General features: G+C 36.6%; 1 protein-coding gene across 2 annotated transcripts in view; it reads right to left on the bottom strand.

The window, feature by feature from the left end:
• plcd3a (phospholipase C, delta 3a) overlaps positions 1–22,427 on the bottom strand; it is a 34,099-nt gene extending 11,672 nt beyond the window's left edge. Inside the window, exons 1-6 of one of the 2 annotated variants that reach the window (XM_048197059.1) lie at positions 21,979–22,427; positions 13,239–13,406; positions 4,314–4,542; positions 3,669–3,798; positions 3,335–3,560; positions 1,320–1,521 (exon numbers count right to left, since the gene is read on the bottom strand). In XM_048197059.1, the coding sequence (XP_048053016.1) occupies positions 1,320–1,521; positions 3,335–3,560; positions 3,669–3,798; positions 4,314–4,542; positions 13,239–13,406; positions 21,979–22,066 (1,043 nt within the window). In that variant the 5' untranslated portion in view covers positions 22,067–22,427. Of the gene's footprint in view, positions 1–1,319; positions 1,522–3,334; positions 3,561–3,668; positions 3,799–4,313; positions 4,543–13,238; positions 13,407–13,485; positions 13,921–21,978 lie in introns of those variants that run through there. The other variant, XM_048197068.1, reaches the window with a different exon arrangement.
• Between the last annotated feature and the right edge of the window lie 1,599 nt (positions 22,428–24,026).

Below are 24,026 nucleotides of genomic sequence, written 5' to 3' on the forward strand. Positions count from 1 at the left end.
TTAATTATTCCTTTTTATGAATCTTTTCAATTAATCTCTTTTCTATGAATTCGAGTCATTAAAAGCTATGTACAAGTTTAGGAGGAGGTACATTTCCTGCATGCTCTTATTTTGTTCTTCACGTTTTTCTTTTGCTTCTTCTCTTCTTCCTCTCCTTGTATTCTCTTACTTCTTTTAGGTCCTTCTTTCTCTATACTCTGACCTTCACAATCTTCATCTGTTAAATACAATACTTCGGAATTTATTATAAACTATAGAATAAGATTGATTGTATTTATTTCTGTTTAAACTTACTTGTTATTACTATTTTCATATTTACTTGATTCATTTGTTGTCACTATAATCTTAAATTTTTACTTTTGCTCATCTGTCACATTTATAAAGTTCCACATATGTCCTGTACATGTTCACTTAGCAAATATTTGAGCTAATCTGATGATTTGATTTGGCTAATCAGCACTATTTTACCATATTTAAAACCAAAAGTTATTTTGAATGTTACTACATGAAAACATTTTTTAGGCTATACCTGACAAAACATTTTTACAGTGCAAAATACTGGCATTTTCTGTCATAACATGACAAATTTCAGCCAAAAATAAATAAATAAATAGAAATAATGATGAATACTTTTATTCAGCAAGGATGCATTAAATTGATCAAAAGTAACAGTAAACAATGTTACATTTTAAATAAACGCTGTTCTGAATCCTGAAAAAGTGTTTCATAGTTTCTACAAACATCTTAAGCAGCACAACTGTTTTCACTGAAACTGATAATAATAAACAAATCATCATATTAGAATGATTTCTGAAGGATCATGTGACACTCAAGATTGGAGTAATGAAAATTCAGCTTTGCTATCACAGGCATAAATTTTAAAACATATTCAAATAGAAAAAAAATATATTAAAACAATTATTTTAAATTGTAATAGTATTTCACAATTTTACTGTTTGTATGTTTGTTAAAAAATCTTACAAACCCCAAAGTTTTGAATGGTGATGTACAGTTTATCTACCTCAGAAGTTTTTCCTTTTACTGGAACCTTGGGCATAATATACTTTTATTTAGTTTCTAACTTACAAAGGTAATTGTTTGTCTATTCTATTAAAATTCTATTCATTTTTCTCCCAGTCAGTGTAACAGAACACAACACAAACGGTCAGAAAATAAGCTAAGCTTAGTGAATGCATTAACGCAGACACAAGCAATGATTGTGATTTTACAGAACAAAGTATAAGTGTGTTTTCTTCTACATGCCTTACCTATGAGATCCTTGAGGCAGATTATAAGGTGTGAGTGTGCTGGTATTGTACCTGATATAAGGCTCAGTGCTGCTGGCGCTGGTCACCTGGTCTTTAGTCAGGTATGTATTATGAGAAGAAGAGATGTAGTAGTGAGCCAGTGGTCTGCTCATGTCCTGATACACGTGAGCGTGATCCGGGTTAAACACATCGTTCTCTTTTGAGAGCATGTACATGGTGAAACCGTTCTGGGTCATGAACAGATTCTTCTGGGCTGAGGAGTCAGAAAGAAAATGTATTGGTCAAAAGCAAACACAGTTAAACACAAGCTTCAATAGCTGAGGAAGTGTTTAATGCATGCTTTGTATCGTATATTTAGTTTTACTGGGATATTAACCTCAATTCTAGAAAGAGCAATCAGGAATAACCAAGGTTTGTAAGTTATTTAGCACAATAACCAATGACACACTACTGAGCTATGCGCTCACACTAGTTCTTGGAAGTGGAGTTTTTCAGTTTTTCAGGCGTGGTTTTTGCTCCAGGTTTCAACAGACTGGATTTTATACATCATTAACCGTTTTGAATTGCCGTTTCATTTCTATTGATAGTATAGACAATGGAGTGCAGACAGAAAATGATAGATTTGAAATGACGCTGCCTGCATGAGCACCATGGGTCATATTACAGTACATTTTTCATATTACAGGACACATTATTTATATATATATATATATATATATATATATGGAGGGTGTGATTTGTAGGGGGGACGGGGGGGATTTCCCCCCTGGTCTATAAAAAAATATCCCACCCGGGTGACGCTACTCCACCAACCACCAACAGAGCATATAAAATACCAAAAATAAAAATCTTTTTTTTAAAACATCAAGTAAAACGCTGCGTTTATATAGAGCTGTCTCTTTACGACCACAACTAACGGGACACTTTTCAGACACGCATTCCTACACCTCAGCAGCGCCAGGCGCCAGTCAAACGAGCGCGGAAAAGGTAACATTAGGTGACGACGAGGGAGCTTCTGTTGAACAACAGTGAACTGCCGTCAGATGAGATGTTGTCAGGCTATGTCGGTAAAACTCAGAGAAATTAACACGACTGTCCAATTAGCCGTTATAATGTGCTCGTGGCGCGCACTCAAGAATTGCATGCGCAAATGCGCCGGCGCGCGCTGCATAATTACTTTATTATAGCTTAAATAAAGCGCAAAAGAAACTATGAGCAATGACCGTCGTTGTTCTGTTGTAAGTTAAGTCATGAAATTACTAAACATGCGATTAAAACTGCCTCAAAACTGTGCATGCATTTATTTGTTGACATGGTTTTAAATTGTTATCCAATTTGTTGGCCTTAAAACGTCTTAAAACTGCACATATGTACACCAGGGAAATCAAAATTTTCTAAATTTTCTTTCATTTTTTTTTTTTACATTTATAATGTAACATTTATATTTCAAATAACTGTTTTTGTTTTGAACTTTCTATTCATCAAGGACTATTGTAAAAAAAAAAAAAATGTATTACTGTTTTTACTGTATTTTTGACCAAATAAATGCAGCCTTGGTGAGCATAAGAGACTTCTTTCAAAAACATTTAAAAAGCTTACTAACCTATGTGGAAGAATAATTTTATAAATCATAATTAATTATATTTTTAAAAGACTGCATATACATAATATAAATTAAGCAGTGTATAGGAAGGGAAAAGAGGATATGAGAGTATGTAACATGAAGTCAGGGGTGCTGATAGTGCTGAATCAATGGGAAAGGACCAGCAGATTGTCTGAAAAGGTTAAAAGACAAGAACTGCTAGGAAAGATGAATGAAAAAATATGACATAAGTGAACCAGTGAGAAAGAGTAAGGATATAAATATTGTGCAGGTATGTTAAACAGCGAAATTTTCTGCTAAGAGCTCTCCTGGCCGTAATGAATAAACTGAAGGATGGAAAACTCAAGAGTTAAAAGATTAATATTAAGCTTTCCACCACACCCGAAACCTTTGAGCGGTAGTGGAAATATAATATATATATATACATAAACCATCTATAAGTGTGGTTCTGATGGCTGTGTACCCCAGTCGTTGAGCTCATAGGTGTGGATGAGACTCTTCGCATGGGCCAGCGATGCGTCCTCGCCCTGGTCTCCAAGAAAATCCCGCAGCTCCAAGGTGGTGAGCACACATCCGTTACCGGAATAATGCCTGAACACCGCGTCCAGCTCCGGCCTGCGCATCAGCTCACGACAGAACTCCTCGATCTCCACGTGATCCAGCCGCCCGTCACAGGAACGATCACACTTCTACAGACAAGAGCAGGAATAAAAGAGAGAGATTGCTCGAGGATTCGTTTGATTTAAACACATTTTTTACAACCACTCCTGCCACTTATATGGATATCTCGCACAAACCTTAAAGAGGGAACGAGCATACTGTTCGTTCAGGTCAATGTTGATCAGCTGTAGCAGATGTTTCACCTCGTCGTAGCTCATCTTTCCATCCTGGTTCTGATCTGCATGTCTCAGATAGCTTCGAATCCAAGTGTGAACAGTTAGGGAAAACTAGACAAAGCGATAACATGCATTCACAACATGATAGCAGCCATACATTATGAAACTATAAACCATCTCTCTGCGACACAACGTCAGTCCAAAGGAACTCAACAATGTATCAAGTTTTTCATGTTGAGAAAAAGATAATAAAGGGCATACAGGTTAAACATAATAATAATAATAGTGAAAGACACATTGGGGGAAAGAGAAACAGGACAAAGTTATTTCAAATGAGAAGAGATAGCACGACATGTTCTGTGGTTCATCTGTTCTACATTTGGTCTATAAATAGTCAGCTGAGTAATGGAGATTGTGTTTACATGTGCATTTATTGGCATATGGTGGTCAAGGAAACTAAACACAAGCCTTCTCTTTGAAAACTATAATTAAATGCTGTAAATGGCACTAATGTGCAGTGCACATGTGTCTACTTGCTTTTAGGAAAGACTGTAATTAGGACTCAGTTCTAGAGGTTTCACCCTGCAGGTATGGCTTTAAGGATATTGGTCCAGCTTTTCTTTCTGACTCATGTTGGAGACTCGGTCTTTGAGTGTGCGGATGCCTCGGACCCAGCGCTCCGCTTCCTCCTGTGTGGGGCAGCACAGATCCAGGCTTTTCCTTCCCCCACGAAAGACCACAGTGAAGCAGTGTTTCTCTGGAACCAGACCTGCCATCCGTCGCAGACACTCCGACTGACAGCCTTCCCGCACACACTCCACCTCCGTCACAGAGACTGACAGAGAGAAACCAAACACAAATGAGTGCTTAATCCATTACTACTGCTATTTATCCACATAATACATTACATAAGGGTGAAGTGAGTAATTTATTTGAAAAAAGTTGCACCAAATAGAACTGCGTAAAGAAACAACTTTCAAACAAACTTAATGTCATTATGTCTGGCGCAGTCAAACAAAACATAAACAGTCTGGGAAATAATAAACAAGCAACCAGAACAGTTACAGCAAAACTAAAACTATTAAATCATTATTGTCCATGCAAGAAGGAGGTCATCACATTGACGCTGCACATGTGTGTGAGGATTAATTTGGCTCTTGTAAAACATGACCTGTACAACAGAGTGCCAAAAAATGATTACGATGTGCCCTCATTGCTCCTAAAACACGCACACACCCATATAAACACACTTCACAGCCAAGCAGAGGCTTTGGACAGACAACCAGTGTTGGGGTAATGCATTATGAGTAACAAAAGTTTCGTAATCAGATTACTTTTTTCAAGTAACAAGTAAAGTAACGCATTACTTTTACATTTACAACAATATATTTGAGTTACTTTTTCAAATACGTAATACAGGATACTTTGCTTTCCCATTTATTGCCTGGCACCTCTCTTGCCCCCATATTGAGAGAAATCGTAAGTGCAGAGGCGTTGTGTGTGCTGCGTCAACATGATGCTTATTATAGTCCTGTCATGACAACTCTCGGAGTGTTTGGCATGGTAATGGGTATGACAAAGTAGATGTGTTTGGTCTTGGTGGAATAGATCTGCTACGCTGCTGCTGCTTATTACCAAAGACTATAGAATAACACAAGACGCGTCACTCATATTGTTTTGAATGGGAGAAAGCGCATCGTGCAATATGGCGGAATAAGTCCCGCCTTATAAATAAGAGCCGATTGGTAAAGTCATTGCGTCACTTCAGCGGCCGTTTGAAGCTCTGGTTTCTATAGAAACAGTAAGACGGCGCTTCCTGCAGAGACGCGCAGATAGGACTGCGCATGCGCATTAGCTTGATCTGGCCTGAAAAAAATGCCTTTTTTTGTCATGATTCGAGCATTTAGAAACAAAATTTATGAGACAGTTGTTGTCAGATTTCATTGGTGATTTCACATATGAAATTTAATCGAAAGCTTGGCAAACAGCTTTGGAGAATTTGATGTTTCCCCATTCAAAGAGATAGGAGACGCACTTGCATGCCCGAGAGGAGTTTCAAAGATGGCCGCCGAGTGAAATGACTTGTCTTTAAGGGACTTTGTTATTGCTGCTGCTGCTGCAGAGCAAGTACGGGACTTGCTACTGCCAATACGTACACGACACGCTGCTGTGAGCAAGTAAGACATGCTGCTTCTGTACAATATAGAGTACATGAATAACCCGTAACAGGTGGAGCTGGGGAAGGTGGAGGGTTTCTGAAGCACACTGCACTGCTACAGCAAATGCTAACTCATGTATTTAAAGATTGAGCATGCAAGCTCATTGGCTACTAATACAGCAGGAACCAATCATCTGTGTCCTATAGATAATGATGTGATTATGAGCAGGTTGAGTTAAAGGGATAGTTCACCCAAAAATGAAAATTTGATGTTTATCTGCTTACCCCCAGAGCATCCAAGATGTAGGTGACTTTGTTTCTTCAGTGGAACACAAATGATGATTTTTAACTCCAACTGTTGCCGTCTGTCAGTCGTATAATGTGGGTCAATAGGAACTTCTTTTATAAAAGTGAATAAAACTTAGACAAATCCAAATTAAACCCTGCAGCTCATGATGACACATTGATGTCCTAAGACACGAAACGATCGGTTTGTGCGAAAAACCAAACAGTATTTATATCATTTTTTACCTTTTAAAACACCACTATGTCCAACTGTGTTCAGCACTCATTTATTGAGGTCTGATCGCGCTCTGACAGCGGCAGTGATGTCTCGCTCTCATTGAAGTATATGCGCGAGACATCACTGCCGTTGTCAAAGCGCGATCAGACCTCACGAATCGAGTAATGAACACAGTTGGACATAGTGGTGTATTAGAGGTAAAAAATGATATAAATACTGTTCAGTTTCAGCAAACTATATTATAAAAAAATATTATGCAAACCCGCAATAATTAAATATGTTAAATAATACAAATTTACTTTATGTATTTAATCTCACTTTATTAACTTTTCTGCTGACCTTCGGCAATCCAGTTTAACCAAAAAGGTGTGAAAGGGCATTTGCCAAAACAAACAGGCAAGCCAAGCCCAGGTGAGGTGTGTTACTTTTCACACAAAGTAATGCAATTAGTTACTTTTTTAGGGAGTAACACAATATTGTAACTTGTTACTTTTAAAAGTATCTTTCCCCAACACTGCAGACAGCCACCAACAAATGAGAAATGCTACTGCTAATACGATGAGATTTAATTATTATGTATTACATAGACTTCCCTTCTCTTGTATTTGTCCCCGTCATTTTTTCAATTGTCTAATACTCTTCAAGTGTACAGTATAGTATAATGAGGAATCGTAATCTAGCATAGCATAGAAAGTAGTGGCAACAATAACGTCTTTGAACTGTGGGAACTCCTACACTGCGAATAAACAAAGAGACACAAGGGAAAACAGACACAAGCTCTTTTAAACGGCAGACTCCCTGCCCACTTCCAACAGCCGTCTGACAAACATGCATTCATAATTCTTGTGTGTATGAAGAAGAAGGGTGTTAATTTTAACAGCAAGTGTGCTGAGACATGTGCAGTGAATGGGCGTTTACTATGTCACTGGCATTCCTCACTAAAGCCCGCTGCATAGATCCGTGGGAGCATAAACTCTCCAGGGGTCCAGCCCTGCATCTGCTGCCCAATGAGGAGCTGCTGCCTAACAGCATGATGACACCTGGACAGACTTATCTCATAGCCAGACCGGCATTATTTAGTCCAGCCTATTTGACACTTATGCCATAAACATGTGTCTTCTATTTTTATCTACCATAATAAATAGCCAAAATAACAGAGGAATGAAGTGGTGCATGATGTAACGTCACATGCACAAACACTTATTCACAAATGCGAACACACACACACACACACACACACACACACACACACACACACACACACACACACACACACACACACACACACACACACACACACATTCACGTACTAAGTGGACTATGTTTATTCCCTCAAGTGTGTGGCAGTCAGTGAACTGTGAGAGGCATGCTGGGATTGGACAGAAGCAGCTGAGCCTGCATTCCTGAACCCAGTGTGACGCAGCACAAGACAGAAACAGAAAGAGAGGCCGAATTGAGCAGTACCATCAAATAAGTGTTAGGCTTATGAGCATTTTCAAGTGAACTTCTCGCTATACACTACCATTCAAAAGTTCAGGGTCAGTAAGATTTTAATGTTTTTAAAAGAAGTCTCTCATGCTCACCACAACTGATTTTTTTTATTTAATTAAAAATACAGTAAAAACAGTAATATTGTGAAATATTACATTTAAAAGAACTGTTTTCTATTTGAATATATTTTAAAATGTAATTTATTTCTGCAATGTCAAAGCTGAATTTTTAGTATCATTACTCCAGTCTTCAGTGTCACATGATCCTTCAGAAATCATTCTAATATGCTGATTTGCTGTCTTTATTTTTCAAATAACTACAAAAAGGGAAAATGTAAAATGCTGTCACAAGATTACCCATCTATTTATACTAATATACATTTTGCTTACAAGTCTGTCCTTTTATGCCGAATAGCAATTTACTACCATATGATCACATATACTAGTAAATGTATATGATAAATAAATATAATTTTTTTTACCTAAATGTTGTCCCAACTAGCCTATGTTACTGATTTGCAAAGAGTGAAAAAAGTATAGTAATACTGTATAAAGTAAAGTATACTGTTGTTTACAAATATACTTCCAAATGAATATATGTGAGGTTTTGAGTGGAACACTCATTGATATTTTAACTGAGTGCCTGTATAAAGTGAACTTGTGTGTGCTTCAAATGATCTGAGTCACTGCATGTTAGTGTTTGGCATACAGCAGCAGTTCCTTGAAAAGACTGAATTGTTGTGAACACGGAACAAGACGCAACTGAAAAATGCTTTGACTAGCGCTGTCAGTCACGGGAAAACCCCTTAACGGTTAAAAATACAAGATAATACATCGGAAGGAAAATGCTAAATCTGAATACCTAAATGACAACGTATATGTCTCATAATTAGCAATGTCTTATATAGAACTATTTACCAAAATAACAAAACATCTAAAAAGGAGTTACACAGTGACATCTGTGCTTACTAACACTACCCTGTGATTGTGTGTGTGTCAGAGAGCACAAGTTATTAATCACAGCGAATCACGTGGTTAGGTACCGGTTCACTTTTATCCTCAGGGGTTCAGAGTTCATCAGAAAGACCCATTAAATCCTCCAGAGAGCAGGGATTATTCATAGGCATATGACCTGGGCTTTAACCAACAGTACTGAATGGCTAGATGTCCATATAACTTTGCAAGTTTCAAAATCGTGAAACATATGACTTATTTAGAAACATACATCCAGTCACATGTCTATATTACTATACAAAGGCTTCCAATTTGTTGTTCATGTGTGAGAATTAGTCTAATTCAGGAGTGATTTAGGATTTATGTTTTGTTAAAAACGCAACAACGTAACAAAATAAAATCAGTAGATGTATATCAATGACGGTGGTGTATTTTGTTGTATTTTAGAGTTGAATAGCCTCAGATATCTCACCACAGCCAGTGAAGAGAGATCACATAATTACATATATTTATGGGTAATGACAGCTGAGGTAATCACAGATATTTCAGAGGGCTGAGATGAATGACAGAGAGGCTGAAGTGTCCCTAAATAGGGTCCATCAACACCTGTGGTCTAATGAGAGAAATAACGTTCCCATGCTCCAGTGAAGTGCCATGAATGGGATTATAGCAGGAAGTCTGATTCTCTTCACTCTCACAGCAGATTATCATTCCATCTGAAGAGCATAAGTGAGATTAAAAACAGATTATCAATCATTTGAACAGCTAGCGATTAGGGATGGTAGAACATCCCATAATGTCTTACCACAGATGAATCTGTGGTATGTTTCCATTATACTAGGAGCAAAGGTTTAATTTTTGTGATTAAAAAAGAGATTAAGAATCACCTAAAAAAAAAGTAACAGATTGGGATAATTAATTGGGCCATGTCCCAGAAAATCTCTATTCAAAGTATAAAATCACCAGATCTGATGGTCTGAAATCATCTAACCAGAAACCGGGGAACGTTCTCAGAACATTTTGGCTAATGTTCTGGCAAGGTTCTCTCAAAGTTATGAACATTTTTCAGAGTTATCTGGTCTTTGAAATTTAGCATGAAAACAATATTTATACAACATTCACTAATCATTTCTGATATGTTTCAGTTGGAAGATAGTCTAAGGTTTCAAAATGTTTAGAGAACATTAATAAGTTACATTCCCAACATTCGCATAATCAAAAAAAATATATATATATTTTTAAATGTTTAAAAAACTGGACGTTTTCATAACTTAATTGGAATGTTAGCAAAATGTTTTCAGAACATATTTTTGTTAACGGGGTAACCAGCTTTCAAAGGGAGCTTTAGATAGTTCTGGTTCATAATCAGTTCATAAACTGAAATCTTTCCAGTTTAATTTCCTTGTGCCAAATAAAACGAGTAAATTAAACTGAAAAGAAGCTGAGTGTCTAAGCCAGTGTATAAACACAAACACACACCTGCACACATGCATTAATAAGTTCAGATATATGCACACAAAACTTTATGGGTTTTCTGTTTGCTATTGCGTTGATTGGAAAGTCCCGTCCCTCAACACAAAAAAGAAAAAAAAAATGCAGAGCAATATATCACAGAGCAAGTGAGTCGGTTTAATATAGAAAAAAAAGCATGATACTGGATCCCCAAAGTTCAAGGACATATTCATATATAGAATTTTCCATCCAAAAATTCCAAACTGTTCCAAACATACCAATTTTTCAGTCAAAATAAAACAAACCATAAACTGAACTCTAATGCTATTTCTATAATGCCTATTCAATGATGTACTTGTCTACCAAAAAATAATGTCATGAACATCTATGTGATTAATTCATTTAATCAGCATATCATGCAATTAATTCAAAACATTTTAATCAACTGACAGACCTAATGATACCATAAACTATAATGGGTCATAAAAATACAATACCAATACATATATTGTGATGGCACCTGTATTGACTCATCATTGTGTAACCTTTTCGCATTATTTATGTATCTGGCGCAGCATTTAGGCCTTTGTTCCTTCAATGTCAATTAACATCTTTACCTTGATTGACCTGTGATTAATTGGGTCACTGCTACAGTTCATTACACTAAGCCAAATCCATCCGTCCTGTTAAAATCAGTGGCATTCATTTTCTAAAAATTGAACGTCATTAGATTTAATACCTGCTGTGTCCTCTGGGATGAGGCTAACAATAGGTATTCAAAGAGAGCAGAGCAAACATAGCATTAATAATGTCTTGTTTTGATTCAAAGCCAAGTATGAGGTCAGAGAGAGTGAGTGGAGAAAGAACACTAGTTAAAATAGCGTTATAGTGTTTGTTTTCTCACTATTATTCATCCTCTAGGGTGTGACTATGACTCCAACAAATGCTAAAGCAGTATTATAGTCTCTCATTCACATGTAAAGTTCTTGCATCATGGCTCCTCCTTCCCTACAATCAGTGCACTAGAATGTCAATGTAATTTCTGTCAAGTCATTTCTGAATCATCAAACTCTTTCCGTAATGTATAACTTTGAAAGTCTCTTATGCTGAATAAGCCTGCATTTATTTGATCATTTATTTGATCAAAAATAAAGTAAAAACTGTAATATTGTGAAATATTATTAAAATGTAAAATAACTTTTAGATTTGAATACACTTTAAATTCTAATTTATTCCTGTGATGGTCATTACTCCAGTCTTCAGTGTCACATGATCCTTCAGATATCATTGTAATATGATGATTTTCTGCTCAAGAAACATTTTTATTACTAATTTTGAAAACATTTGTAATGCTTAATATTTTTGTGGAAACCCTGATACATTTTTGTCAGGATTCCTTGATGAATAAAAAAAGTTCAAAAGAACATTTATTTAAAATACACATTTTTGTTACATTATAAATGTTTTATGGTCAATTTTGATCAATTTAATGTGTCTTTTCTGAATAATTGTATTATTTTTTTTAGTTTTTTTCATGAAAATGACTGACTCCAAAGTGGCTGCAGTTTATGTGAAGAAAAAAAAACTTAATCTATTACACTGTTTAAAATATCTACATTATAATTTGTTTTTATTTTTAAATAAATCTATTGACTAGTTGCTTATTAACATGCATTTATATAGAATATTGGCTGTTTATTAGTACTTCTAAAGCACAAATTAATGCCTTATTTTGTATGACCATATTCTGCATCCCTAAATCCTACCCAATACCTAAACTTAAAGGGTTAGTTCACCCAAAAAATGAAGTTTCTGTCATTAATTACTCACCCTCTTAAACCCGTAAGACCTTCATTCATCTTCAGAACACAAATTAAGATCTTTTTGATAAAATCTGATGGCTCAGTGATATAATTTACACTTTCAGATGTCCAGAAAGCTACTGAAGACATATTTAAATCAGTTCATGTGAGTACAGTGGTTCAAACTTAATGTTATGAAGCGACGAGAATACTTTTTGTGTGCCAAAAAACAAACAAACACAAAATGACGACTTTATTCAGCAATATCTAGTGATGGATGATTTCAAAACACTGCTTAATGAAGCTTTGAAGCTTTACGAATCTTTTGTTTCGAATCAGTGGTTCGGAATGCGTATCAAACTGCCAAAGTCACGTGATTTCAGTAAACGAAGCTTCGTTATGTCATAATTGTTTAGAAATTTCAATGGTTCACGTGACTTTGGCAGTTTGATACACGCTCTGAACCACTGATTCAAAACAAAAGATTCGTAAAGCTTTGAAGCTTCATGAAACAGTGTTTTGAAATCGCCCATCACTAGATATTGTTGAATAAAGTCGTTATTTGTTTTTTTGGTGCACTAAAAGTATTCTCGTCGCTTCATAACATTAAGGTTGAACCACTGTAGTCACATGAACTGTTTTAAACATGTCTTTAGCTTTCTGGGCATTGAGAGCGTTAACTGTCTTGCTGTCAATGGAGGCCACACTGAGCCATCGGATTTCATCAAAAATATCTTAATTTGTGTTCTGAAGATGAACAAGGTCTTATGGGTGTAGAACAACATTAGGGTGAGTAATTAATGACAGAAATTTCATTTTTGGGTGAACTAACCCTTTAACATCTGCATTACTAACTAATAATAAGCAGTAATTAGGGGTTTATTGAAGCAAAAGTCTCTGTGTGATTTGTTTCTGTGTTTCTGTGTTGATCTGTGTTTCTGTGTGATTCAAATTACACAGAGATATGGGAAGGTAAACTCTGCCGAAACACAACATCTCTTGTTAAAAAGGCCTCAGGAACTCACTTACTGAACTGACCCTAAATGATGCACTTTCTCAGCTTGCCACACAAATTATGAACTGACAAATATTGTGCTGAAAGCTGAATTTTGTATGCAGCTCAATCACAGTTCTGGCAGGTGATATACTCACAGGTCTGCTGACTCTTGCCCTTGCGGGAGGTTTTGCTGGACTCACACCACACCGTCACACAGTCCTCCAGAAGCTTCAGGCTCCGGTCCTTCCTCCAACGCTGAGATCGAACCTTTACCATCTTTGATCCTTGCAGCATCACACGCACATCTTCATCGTCTAAAACACCTACAACACACACATACACAACTTTAAAATAAACGCACCTTCTGTTTGCTCTAGATGTTTTCCAGACTGTCCAACACACCTGCTACATGCTGTAAATCTGAAGCGTCAAGTCTCCAAGAGTTACACATACTATAATTCACTCATAATGTGCAGTCCCAAGGTTGTTCTCATATTCAGGCTATACGTGCCAGCACTTCCTAACACTTCCCAGCACTGTCTGAGTCATACACTGTTTTGATATTTCATCCAAAAATATGAACCAAAATCAACACATTGCTCAAACATTACTTCCAAAATAAATATATATGTGCACACTCACACGTACTTGAGATGTGAGAGCACTGGGAGGTCAGAGTCTACAGTCACAAACACGAGGAATGATTTCATCCCACAGTGATGTAAGACGCCAATTTCTGTGCGTCAACGTCAGCAGCAATGACTGCTATTAAAAGATTTAATATATTTAATATATTAAAAGATATTAAAAGATATGAAAAACTGAAGGCAAAATGAGCTGTTTTTTCTATTTTGTTTTTGTCACATTTTCATTTTTAATCATCAATGGTATTTTGTTGCTCATATTAAAGTGGCTTTCCCTCCTTTACAGGATTGTGCAAGCTTGGAAAAAGACTGTTCACTAAGAGCAAAGATTGCAAAATTGCCAGTAGTGCACACTGAGCTCTTTATAGACTTTTCAAAGCTAAGTTAAGCCCGTCTGTGCAGCCCGGTGCTGTGCTACAATAGGCTGAGCTGAAAAAAAAGAAAAAAAAAAAAAAAAAAGGCTGAGGGAGGAATTCAGTAAGATTGAATGGTGCTCGCTGAAAGTGTTACTTATTTGCACACGCTTTGTTGTTTTAGTGCCAATTCACGTATAATGCTATCTCATGCACTTATTTACACTGTTAAAGAGTTGGATTCTCATGCTAAACGTGCCCAAAGTTTCAAAACACGAGTTGGACGTATTTCTGTGCCAAAAATACTCTTCCAATTCCTCATAAACTTCACAGTCTTTTTTTTGAGTATGTTCTCCCGGAAGAGCGCGAGCGCACACGTTGACCAGAGCAAGTACAGGTCTCTGCAGGACATTAATGATTGATGGGCGAGGCCATAAACAGAGGGGCATTTTTGAGAGCGTTACCTGATTTGCCCTCGTCAGAGTGTGGTAGGGTTTAGGGGTGGAGTCGGGTGAAGGGAATCGTTTTCATATATAAACACCCACCAGTTTGAAAACACCCACAAATACAGAAACGCCCACTTTTGTTCCGCAGAGACCTCATACTCGACCAGAGCGAGAGAGCAAGGGCACGCCCATCAACGCGCGTTCAGCTTTACGGAAGTCGTCGGCAGCGCTGCACAGATCACAGGACTTCACGAAATCAACAATTTTACCAAGGAAGTGTGTTTTTGGTTGTGAGGGAAAGATAATCTTGCTTCCCAAAGAACCCAGCGTTAAGTGGAGCTGAGAGTTTTGTGCTCACGCATTACATTGATGTGCTCTCAATATTTGTTATTAAAATAACCATAGAAACTGATAGTTACAATCACTTTTTTATTAGTTAAAATGAATGGAGAATATCTTGTGTTTTCCATGGCTGCTCGAGCCCTCAGGATCGACGCTTATGGTTTCATAAACAAGGCCCAGTTTGACGCTGGATTTATAAATATGATAAAACTAAAACTTTTTGGAGATATGAAGGATGCACTACTACTCTATAAGAATTCAAGATTAACATGAGATTGGCAGAAACTGTGTGTGATATATCCCCCCTTTAAGGAATTAGATAAAACCTTGCTAACTTAGATTAGCATGCTAACAGTGTAGCCTGCTCACTAAGTAGTTAAGAAAAGCTTTTGATTAGCTGGATTTGAATTACTGCCACCAAGATCAATAGAAAATGTACACAAACATGCACTTCCAAACAAAAGTTTGGGATCGGTACCTGTCTCTATTTGTTTACTCGGGCCATAATAGTGCAGCATTATTTGTGCCAGGCAAACATCATGTGAATAAGCCGCAGTCTATTAGCCATGTTTGCACTGAAAAGAATGACAATGACTTAAAGCACAGCCCTATTTTTAAAATATTTGCCTTTAACTGGATTGGGCAGTGAATAATGCACAAATATTTGCGCGGAAATGGCCAACTGTCCCGTATTAGCCTGGACATACCGTATATTGGGCCTAACGTTAATTGATTTGTCCCATACGTGACCTCCCTTGTCCCGTTTATTGACTGCTATGCTGATCTAAAGGCCACTTACTTTCATGTATTTCGGGAGAAGTGGAGGAACTGATGTGTTGTAAATCTCACACTATTCTCTGAACATGGCGACCAATAGCGTGTTATAGATCAGCTAACATGATCATTATAAATGTTTTTAAATGACAAAACACTTGCATCGGAATATCAGGTGGTTCGTGACATAGCTAACAAGTTTGTGAATAGTTTGAATAGAAAAGGAAAAGCGGAATAAAAATGATACATCTGTCATACAGCGCTATATTGTGGCTGCGGTGTTTCACATGACAAGCATGACGCGTCACCATGGAAAGGGTCAGCTAGAATATTTTGAACTTACATGTTAATATTTTGGCTTTCTTCTTCATTTATGTTAACAAAAATATTTAAAAAATCCAAAATTTGAGCTGGGAAAGTTTCTGAAATTTGGTTGATTTGACCAAATGATCCAAATGTGTTTATTATGTCTGAGAACATTTACATCTTACATACACATACTTGACTGTAGATACTGAAACGACATACATTGTGTGGTACAGTACAAATATTTGGAGTGTGTACCTAATTCCAACCCTTATTTTCCTACAAAAAAACACAATTGTCCCTTATTTTCCTTTCCTGAAGTTGACAACCCCAGACGGAAATACTGTATGCAAATGTTGTACAACTGTTTAGCAAATTCTCTACTGAATTTCTGCCAGAGCTGTATTGGGCTTAGGTTTTTACAACAAAACCCGCCCAAATGCTCCTCAAAACTAGCCCAAAACTAGCCCAATCGAATTTCAGGGGGCTCCCACGGTAAAAATCGCATTCCGGGGGGTAAAATTCACGTTTTTGGCTGGGAACCCCTGGTAAAATTTGCGTTCCAGGGGCTAAATATCACATTATTTGGGGATGATTCAAACCACGGACATGAAAAACAACAGTGTAAAAGTAACCCAATTCCACTGGAAAACCGCGGACTTGGCAAATTTGGGCTCAAAGAGACCTGGAAAAGGAGAGGTCATGCTCACAGTAAAATGGCTGCTCCGCATTCTTTCACAGCATGGATATTTGCTCTAGACAACACTACTTCAAACCCTCATATCTTCTTCAGCTCTCTGAAGTGTGATAAAACATTGCTTTCTTTCATTTTTAGTATATTTTCAATCATTTAAAGAGAAAAAGTGGAGTGACAGTAATGGACCAAGAATTAAATAATATAAAAAGTTTGTGATCAAGAGAAGAGAAATGACTAAGAGAGGAGAACAGAGGCAGTGCAAACTGCCTCAACTGCTTCTGCTGAACAGCCAACAGTGCTTGCAGAAAAGAGACCCTCACCACAGCAACCAGAATATAAAGACCCTGATAAAGACTCTCTGACAAGCGTGAGTGTGTGTAAGTAAAAGACAGCACAGAGGTCAGGGGGGAAAGCCGAGGGATAGAGGGAGAGAGAAACTAAGACAGAGTTTATTTTTGTTATTTTGCCAGAGTGCAGAGTCAAAGCTACTGGGAACACGGCAATGAAATGCCATCACAAACTAAACTGAACACTTTGAGAAATATATGATTTGAGGTAAAAAGAAGCACTAATTTTTCCCTCATTCCCAAAACTACACATAGAAATGAATGGAACTTTTTGAAAGTCCCATTAATTTCTTTGTATAATAGAATGTGTGTAATATAATTCTATGAGAAATATAAATGTATTTCTAATAAAATGCCCACTTACATGAGAAGACTCCAGTCATATCAGCATTGTTATTGTTAACTATTGTTCATTAAAGGTGCCGTAGAACATGTTTTCAAAAGATGTAATATAAGTCTAAGGTGTCCCCTGAATGTGTCTGTGAAGTTTCAGTTCAAAATATCCCATAGATTTTTTTTTATTCATTTTTTTAACTGCCTATTTTGGGGCATCATTAAATATGCGCTGATTCAGGCTGCGGCCCCTTTAAATTCCCGTGCTCTCCGCCCACGGAGCTCGCGCTTGCCTTAAACAGCATAAACAAAGTTCACACAGCTAATATAACCCTCAAAATGGATCTTTACAAAGTGTTCGTCATGCAACATGTCTAATCGCGTAAGTATAGTATTTATTTGGATGTTTACATTTGATTCTGAATGAGTTTGATGGTGCTCCGTGGCTAAAGCTAACATTACACACTGTTGGAGAGATTTACAAAGAATGAAGTTGTGTTTATGCATTATACAGACTGCAAGTGTTTAAAAATGAAAATAGAGACGGCTTTCTTGTCTCCGTGAATACAGTAAGAAACGATGGTAACTTGAACCACATTTAACAGTACATTAACAACATGCTAACGAAACATTTAGAAAGACAATTTACAAATATCACTAAAAATATCATGATATCATGGATCATGTCAGTTATTATTGCTCCATCTGCCATTTTTCGCTATTGTTCTTGCTTGCTTACCTAGTCTGATGATTCAGCTGTGCACATCCAGACGTTAATACTGGCTTGTCTAATGCCTTGAACATGAGCTGGCATATGCAAATATTGGGGTCATACATATTAATGATCCTGACTGTTGCGTCACAGTTGGTGTTATGTTGAGATTTGCCTGTTCTTCGTAGGTCTTTTAAACAAATGAGATTTAGATAAGAAGGAGGAAACAATGGTGTTTGAGACTCAGTGTATGATCAGATACTTTCTCAACGCTGCTTTTTGTTATGTGTTTATTTTGTTATTGAGAGAGAGGAAAGTGTGCAGCACATCTGAACGTCACTCTCAGCGGTGGCGTCTGGATGTTCGGTAACAGTTTATCGCTGCAAAGGTATTTCCAACTTCTTTTTTCTTCTAAGCAAAGAACTTCGCTGTGAGTATATTGGGGGTATTGAATTACATTCAGTCTCTTGTACATGTAAATGAATGCGAGGATAGGCAATAAGTTGCTGGCTGCAGTTCACTTAATGGCCACCGGTGTCGCTAATAATAAGGGTTTCTGAATTCTACATATAGCCCCTTTAAGTTGAAGTACTAAAATTGTACTAGAACTGAAAAATAAATTACAGCTGAATAGAAATATAAAAAAACTAAACTAAAACACATAACAAATTACTGAAAATATAGAAAGCTAATTCAAAATATTAAAGAATACTATACAAGTAGGCTAATACTACAATACTGCATATCAGCAGTCTAATAAAAGCACATTTATTTTACGGTTCACAGGGGCCGAACATGCGATCAGCACTTCTACTCATCTAGAAACATAAGCAAAATATTCCTGAGAGCACCTTTAAGGGAGATTTAAATGACTGAAACCAAGCTGCAAAAACGGCTTCATCTTCATGGCTGTGCTGTCACAATAATGGATCTCATATTAGAACTGAGTCCCTGAACGTTTCTGACTGAAGAATTTGGTGCATTTTGTTTTGTGAATATGCCACAGGCTCTGCAAAGGGTTTACTGCCAGTGCAAACTGTAGATCTGACAGCAACCCACAACACGGTGATGTCACTTATTTCATATGCAAACAGGTTAGCCAGTCATAATAAAGGTCACTTACTTAGAAATCATAACGTATGTGGCAAATCATACAGCAAAGCAGGACACTTAATTCTAAGGGTTAGTGAGAATGAGGAAGAGGAAACTGGTAATACAAAATGAAAACTACCAATTCAGTTGATTTTTGGATGAAGAAACCTTGATTAACTTTAACATACACTACTGGTCAAAAGTATGAGGTCAGCAAGATTTTTCTTTTTTTTTTTTTTTAAACTAACACTTTTATTTCACAAGGACGCAATAAACTATTCAAAAGTGAGCCTAAAGACATTTATAATGTTACAAAAGATTTCTATTTCAAATAAATGCTGTTATTTTAAACTTTCTATAAAAAGTATTAAGATTTCCACAAGAATATTAAGCAGCACAACTGTTTTCAACATTGATAATAATAATAATAAATATTTCTTGAGCAGCAAATCAGCATATTAGAATGATTTCTGAAGGATCATGTGACACTGACGACTGGAGTAATAATGCTAAAAATTCAACTTTGAAACTACAGGAATAAATTACATTTTAAAATATATTTCAATAGAAAACAGGTATTTAAAATTGTAATAATATTTCATAATTTTACTGTCTTATTTAAATAAAATAAATGTATCCTTGGTAAGAGACTTCAAAAACATTACAAAATTCTACAACCCAACTGGTAGTTCTATTCTAAGACACTTGATAAAGTGTCCACTAAATACATAAATGTAAATGTAGTGTAGACTTCAGTGAAAATATATGATTTATAAGAGGTGTCTCATATTTTATTGAGCAAAAATGCAACATTTAGACTGTTTCTTACAGTTCACCTAAGGTGCACCTAAGTGAGCACATCTATATTTAGAATAAATGTGGGCGCATTGCATGGATGACTTATTCTCTCTCATTACTTTGTCATTTAGCAGAATCACAAGAACCGTAAACCAGCTAGAGCAACTTGGGAGCAACTTAACATAAATCAACCCATCACATTGGGTTTATCAGCAAATTTCATCCCTAAAACAACTAATTAATGGTTTTCTCGTTCAAGAACCTCTTGATTATTCCCACTGGAGTGCTGTGTTTTGAAGCACTGGAATAGTAACATTGAATCACGCCACTGAAGTGCACCAACTTGCACAGCCTCTTCAAACAAGCCACTCAACATCATTTTACAAGTGCAATAAATCCGAACACTAATAATATTTATAGAATATCTATTGACACAGTAACCATGGCAGAGATAAATCAGCGCTATGGCAGCCGTGGAACAGGTCTTACTAAAACATTCAATAAAAATACCCTGCATAGGTTGCTATGGAAAACAATCCAGATGAGCACAACATTAAGTACAGTTAATTAAACTGAGGCAGGGTTATCACCCACTCTCAATTGTTTAAGCTAAGCTCTTTCTCAAGTAATTGCAGTCACAGTGCTGTAGTTAAGGGAAGAAGCCAGTGACCGTAGACGAGTCTTCAGCAGGTCTTGTACTTGTCAAAGCGACATTCATAAGTTAATGCAAAAGAAACCCAGCTAAATCACGCAGAGGTGTGATACACAACTGATGAAAGACCTGCCGAGTTAAAGCGCTGCAATAAAAGACCAGCACTGTTAAACGATGATATAAATACACCCTACTTACCTAGAAATCAGCCAATGTTCATGAAGAATGCGGCATATTAATGTGCTTAATACCATGCTAGAATACAGGCATTCCAGGATTACATGAAATATCAGTCATATAATGACATCCATTTTAGATATTTTCAAATATTTTTCTCTCTCCACCCTCTTGGTTCATTTCAAAAGCGTGAAGGGTAGCACTTTATTTTTCAGTCCTGTTCCCCATGTACATACGATATATTACAGTAATTAAAATAACTATAGATACTAACCCTGAACCTACCCCTAAACCTGACCTTAAACCCTGTAGTTATCTTATATTACCCAGTATTTTCTTAGGTAAGTACACTGTAAGTACACATTCTGTATAATAAAGTGCAACTAAGTGAAGCACAGTTATTTTAGTTTGGTTTGGTTTCAGGACCGGGCTGATACTAACAAGACCTGTGTTAGTCTGAGATGTCAGCTTGCTGCATAATAATATGTAATTGCCAAATAAATGTTGATATTAAAAGGAAAACATGTTGAATTGTTTTTACATGAACAGCATGGGCCATAGGTGTAGGTGGCGGTGATCTCGGATGGAGTCATGCTGCTGAAAGGCGGAGATGAGATGTAAACATGAGTGCCAATCATGAAAGATAAAATATGTCAGGCCATACCAGTCATATTATGTATATATACATATATAAGTAATTCTGCACCACTCACAATCAATCTGTAGTCTGAAACAAACAACCAGAGTGATTCAAACAGTGAAAAGTCCCAGGGATGTAACGCTATACGCTCAGCCAAACAAATCAGAAGACCAGAACTAACTGTTGTTTAATTATTATTGTATATATCACAAATCCAGATCTCAATGAAAAAAAAAAATATGTGTGTGTGTGTATTTATAGCGTATTCTTTCCCCAAAACAGGGTACAAAAAGTCCCAAAGACAATAAATGGTTAATAAAACACAGCAAATGTCGAGCATTCACATTCATGTCACGCAAAATGAACAGATGTCAAAGCGTAAAGGTCTTTATTGATTTAGTGTGGAATGGGTGAATTTGCTAGTTTGACATCTTTCACAATACGAACTGCTAGAGTTTAAACTAAGTTAGTTGCTGAGATTGGTTTACTGCCTGTTAAGGTTAAAGAAGACGTGCATAGCCTACTTAAAGTAACATTCAGAGTATATTAGGCACTTTTGCCCTTAATGTGTGATCATCTCACCAAGCCTCCGAAGCGGATCGTGGGTTTTCGACTCGAACTCTTTAGTTTCAGTCTGAACGGTCTCTGGTTTCTTCTTTCTCCCCAACATGTTGAATATATTCCGCCGGTTCCAGGCAGTACTCCTTACAACCGTCTTGAACCGGGAGGTAAATGTGAATAATCAGTAGACAAAATAGTTCTGAAGTAAGCGCTTAAATCTGTGGGTCAATGCATGTGAAATCAACGCTGCTGCTGTGACGCGTGTCCTAAAACACTTGACGCTTCTAAAAGCGCAGCGCGTAACTCGAGTCCGGCGAGGAGCGATAAATATTTCGCTGATGAACACGAGTCACTCACTCACACTGTGTGACACACTTACTGTAGCGTCACAGCCTCTGCTTCAAGGCAAACTATATGAATAGAGAGCTAGACTGTGTAATTGGTTTTACTTTTATTTTTAGCCTATTTTAATGTATGTAGCAGTAAACAATCGTCTTTGGAGAGTACTGTTGCAAACAAAAATAAAAAATGAGGCTGTCTGAATTCAGACCATGAACTTCACAAAGACTTTCTTCTTGGACTCGTCCTCTTGTGTTTATTCAGACTCAAATGTCTGTGCAGCCTGAGATTTCTGTCCGCTCAAACACTGTAAATGCTGCCATCTGCTGTCATTCTAATGAAATTACGTAAAATAAAATAAATTAAAATATCAAATAAAAACAAGATAAAAATATATGAGAATGAAATTAAAATGCAATCCTACGGGATAGTGACTTGGTTAAGAAAATGTCGGACTTTCACAATTAATTCACAGCTTCGCACATCAATCCTTACCTTCTGCTGTCATGACAATTATATGAAATAAACAGCCTTCATTCATCTATTTGGTGATAATAACAGATATGCTATTATGAAATCGGCAACTTTTTTTTTCTTTGGTAAGGAAATACATTAACGCAACATAAATAGTATACACACACTGATCACATACATGTATTATAGTTTGATGCGACAAAATGAATTGTGTCCACTGTAGCCTACTTAACGTGAGGAAGGTGTCATTATGTTAATGGAAGACAGAATCGGAGAATATATTGTTTAAACAATATCTCTTCGTATAGGTTAAAATATTCATTAATGATACATAATAGAATAGATGCCCTAAAAACTATAGAAGTGATTGGATTGATAAAGTTTTGACTTCTTTTATATTGAAGACTGTAAAAGACTCTAAACACGTTTAAACCTGTTAAACAGTTTCATTGAACACAATGACGTATACAGGTTTTACAGGTCCCTCTATAATACTGTACACACACACACACACACACACACACACACACACACACACACACACACTCACACACTCACACGTTGGTATATGTGGTTTACGGGGACTCTCCATAGACGTAATGGTTTTTATACTGTACAAACTGTATATTCTGTCCCCCTACACTACCCCTATTCCTAAACCTACCTTTTTTTATAATAATAAAAAACTTTATTTACAAAACAATATTATCCAAGGTGTGTTTACATGCGTCGTGATGCTCTCGTGAACGTGTTTCAGATCAATATTTTTGTGATTTAATAATTAATATTATTTAGATTTATATTTAAGTGTTTTTTTGTGCAAACAAAGCACTCAAGTCACTTCATAAAACTGAGTTTAAACCACTGGAGTCACATGGAGTACTTTAATGATGTCTTTCCTACCTTTCTGAACCTTAGTGTGATAGTTACGTTGGATGGTCTTATGGATGTGGAACGACACGAGGATGAGTAATAAATGACAGAACTTTCATTTTTGGGTGAACTAAGCTATATGGTTTACAAGGACATAGGAAGAGCCTTCATAAACCATGTTTACATTGTAATACCCATGTCATTATACACATTTGTGTCCTCATAAACCACATATGGCAGAACACACACACACACACAACCAAGGCCAAAGACATCTGAAATGGCTACTGTGCATGATGTGCGTTGCATATGTCTTCTTTCTCAGACCTCTTATACTGATTAGTAGATGTGAAAAGAATAATCACATGTGAAAAAAGATAATG

Source organism: Megalobrama amblycephala, linkage group LG1 (assembly GCF_018812025.1).
Source record: "Megalobrama amblycephala isolate DHTTF-2021 linkage group LG1, ASM1881202v1, whole genome shotgun sequence".
Lineage (NCBI taxonomy): Eukaryota > Metazoa > Chordata > Actinopteri > Cypriniformes > Xenocyprididae > Megalobrama > Megalobrama amblycephala.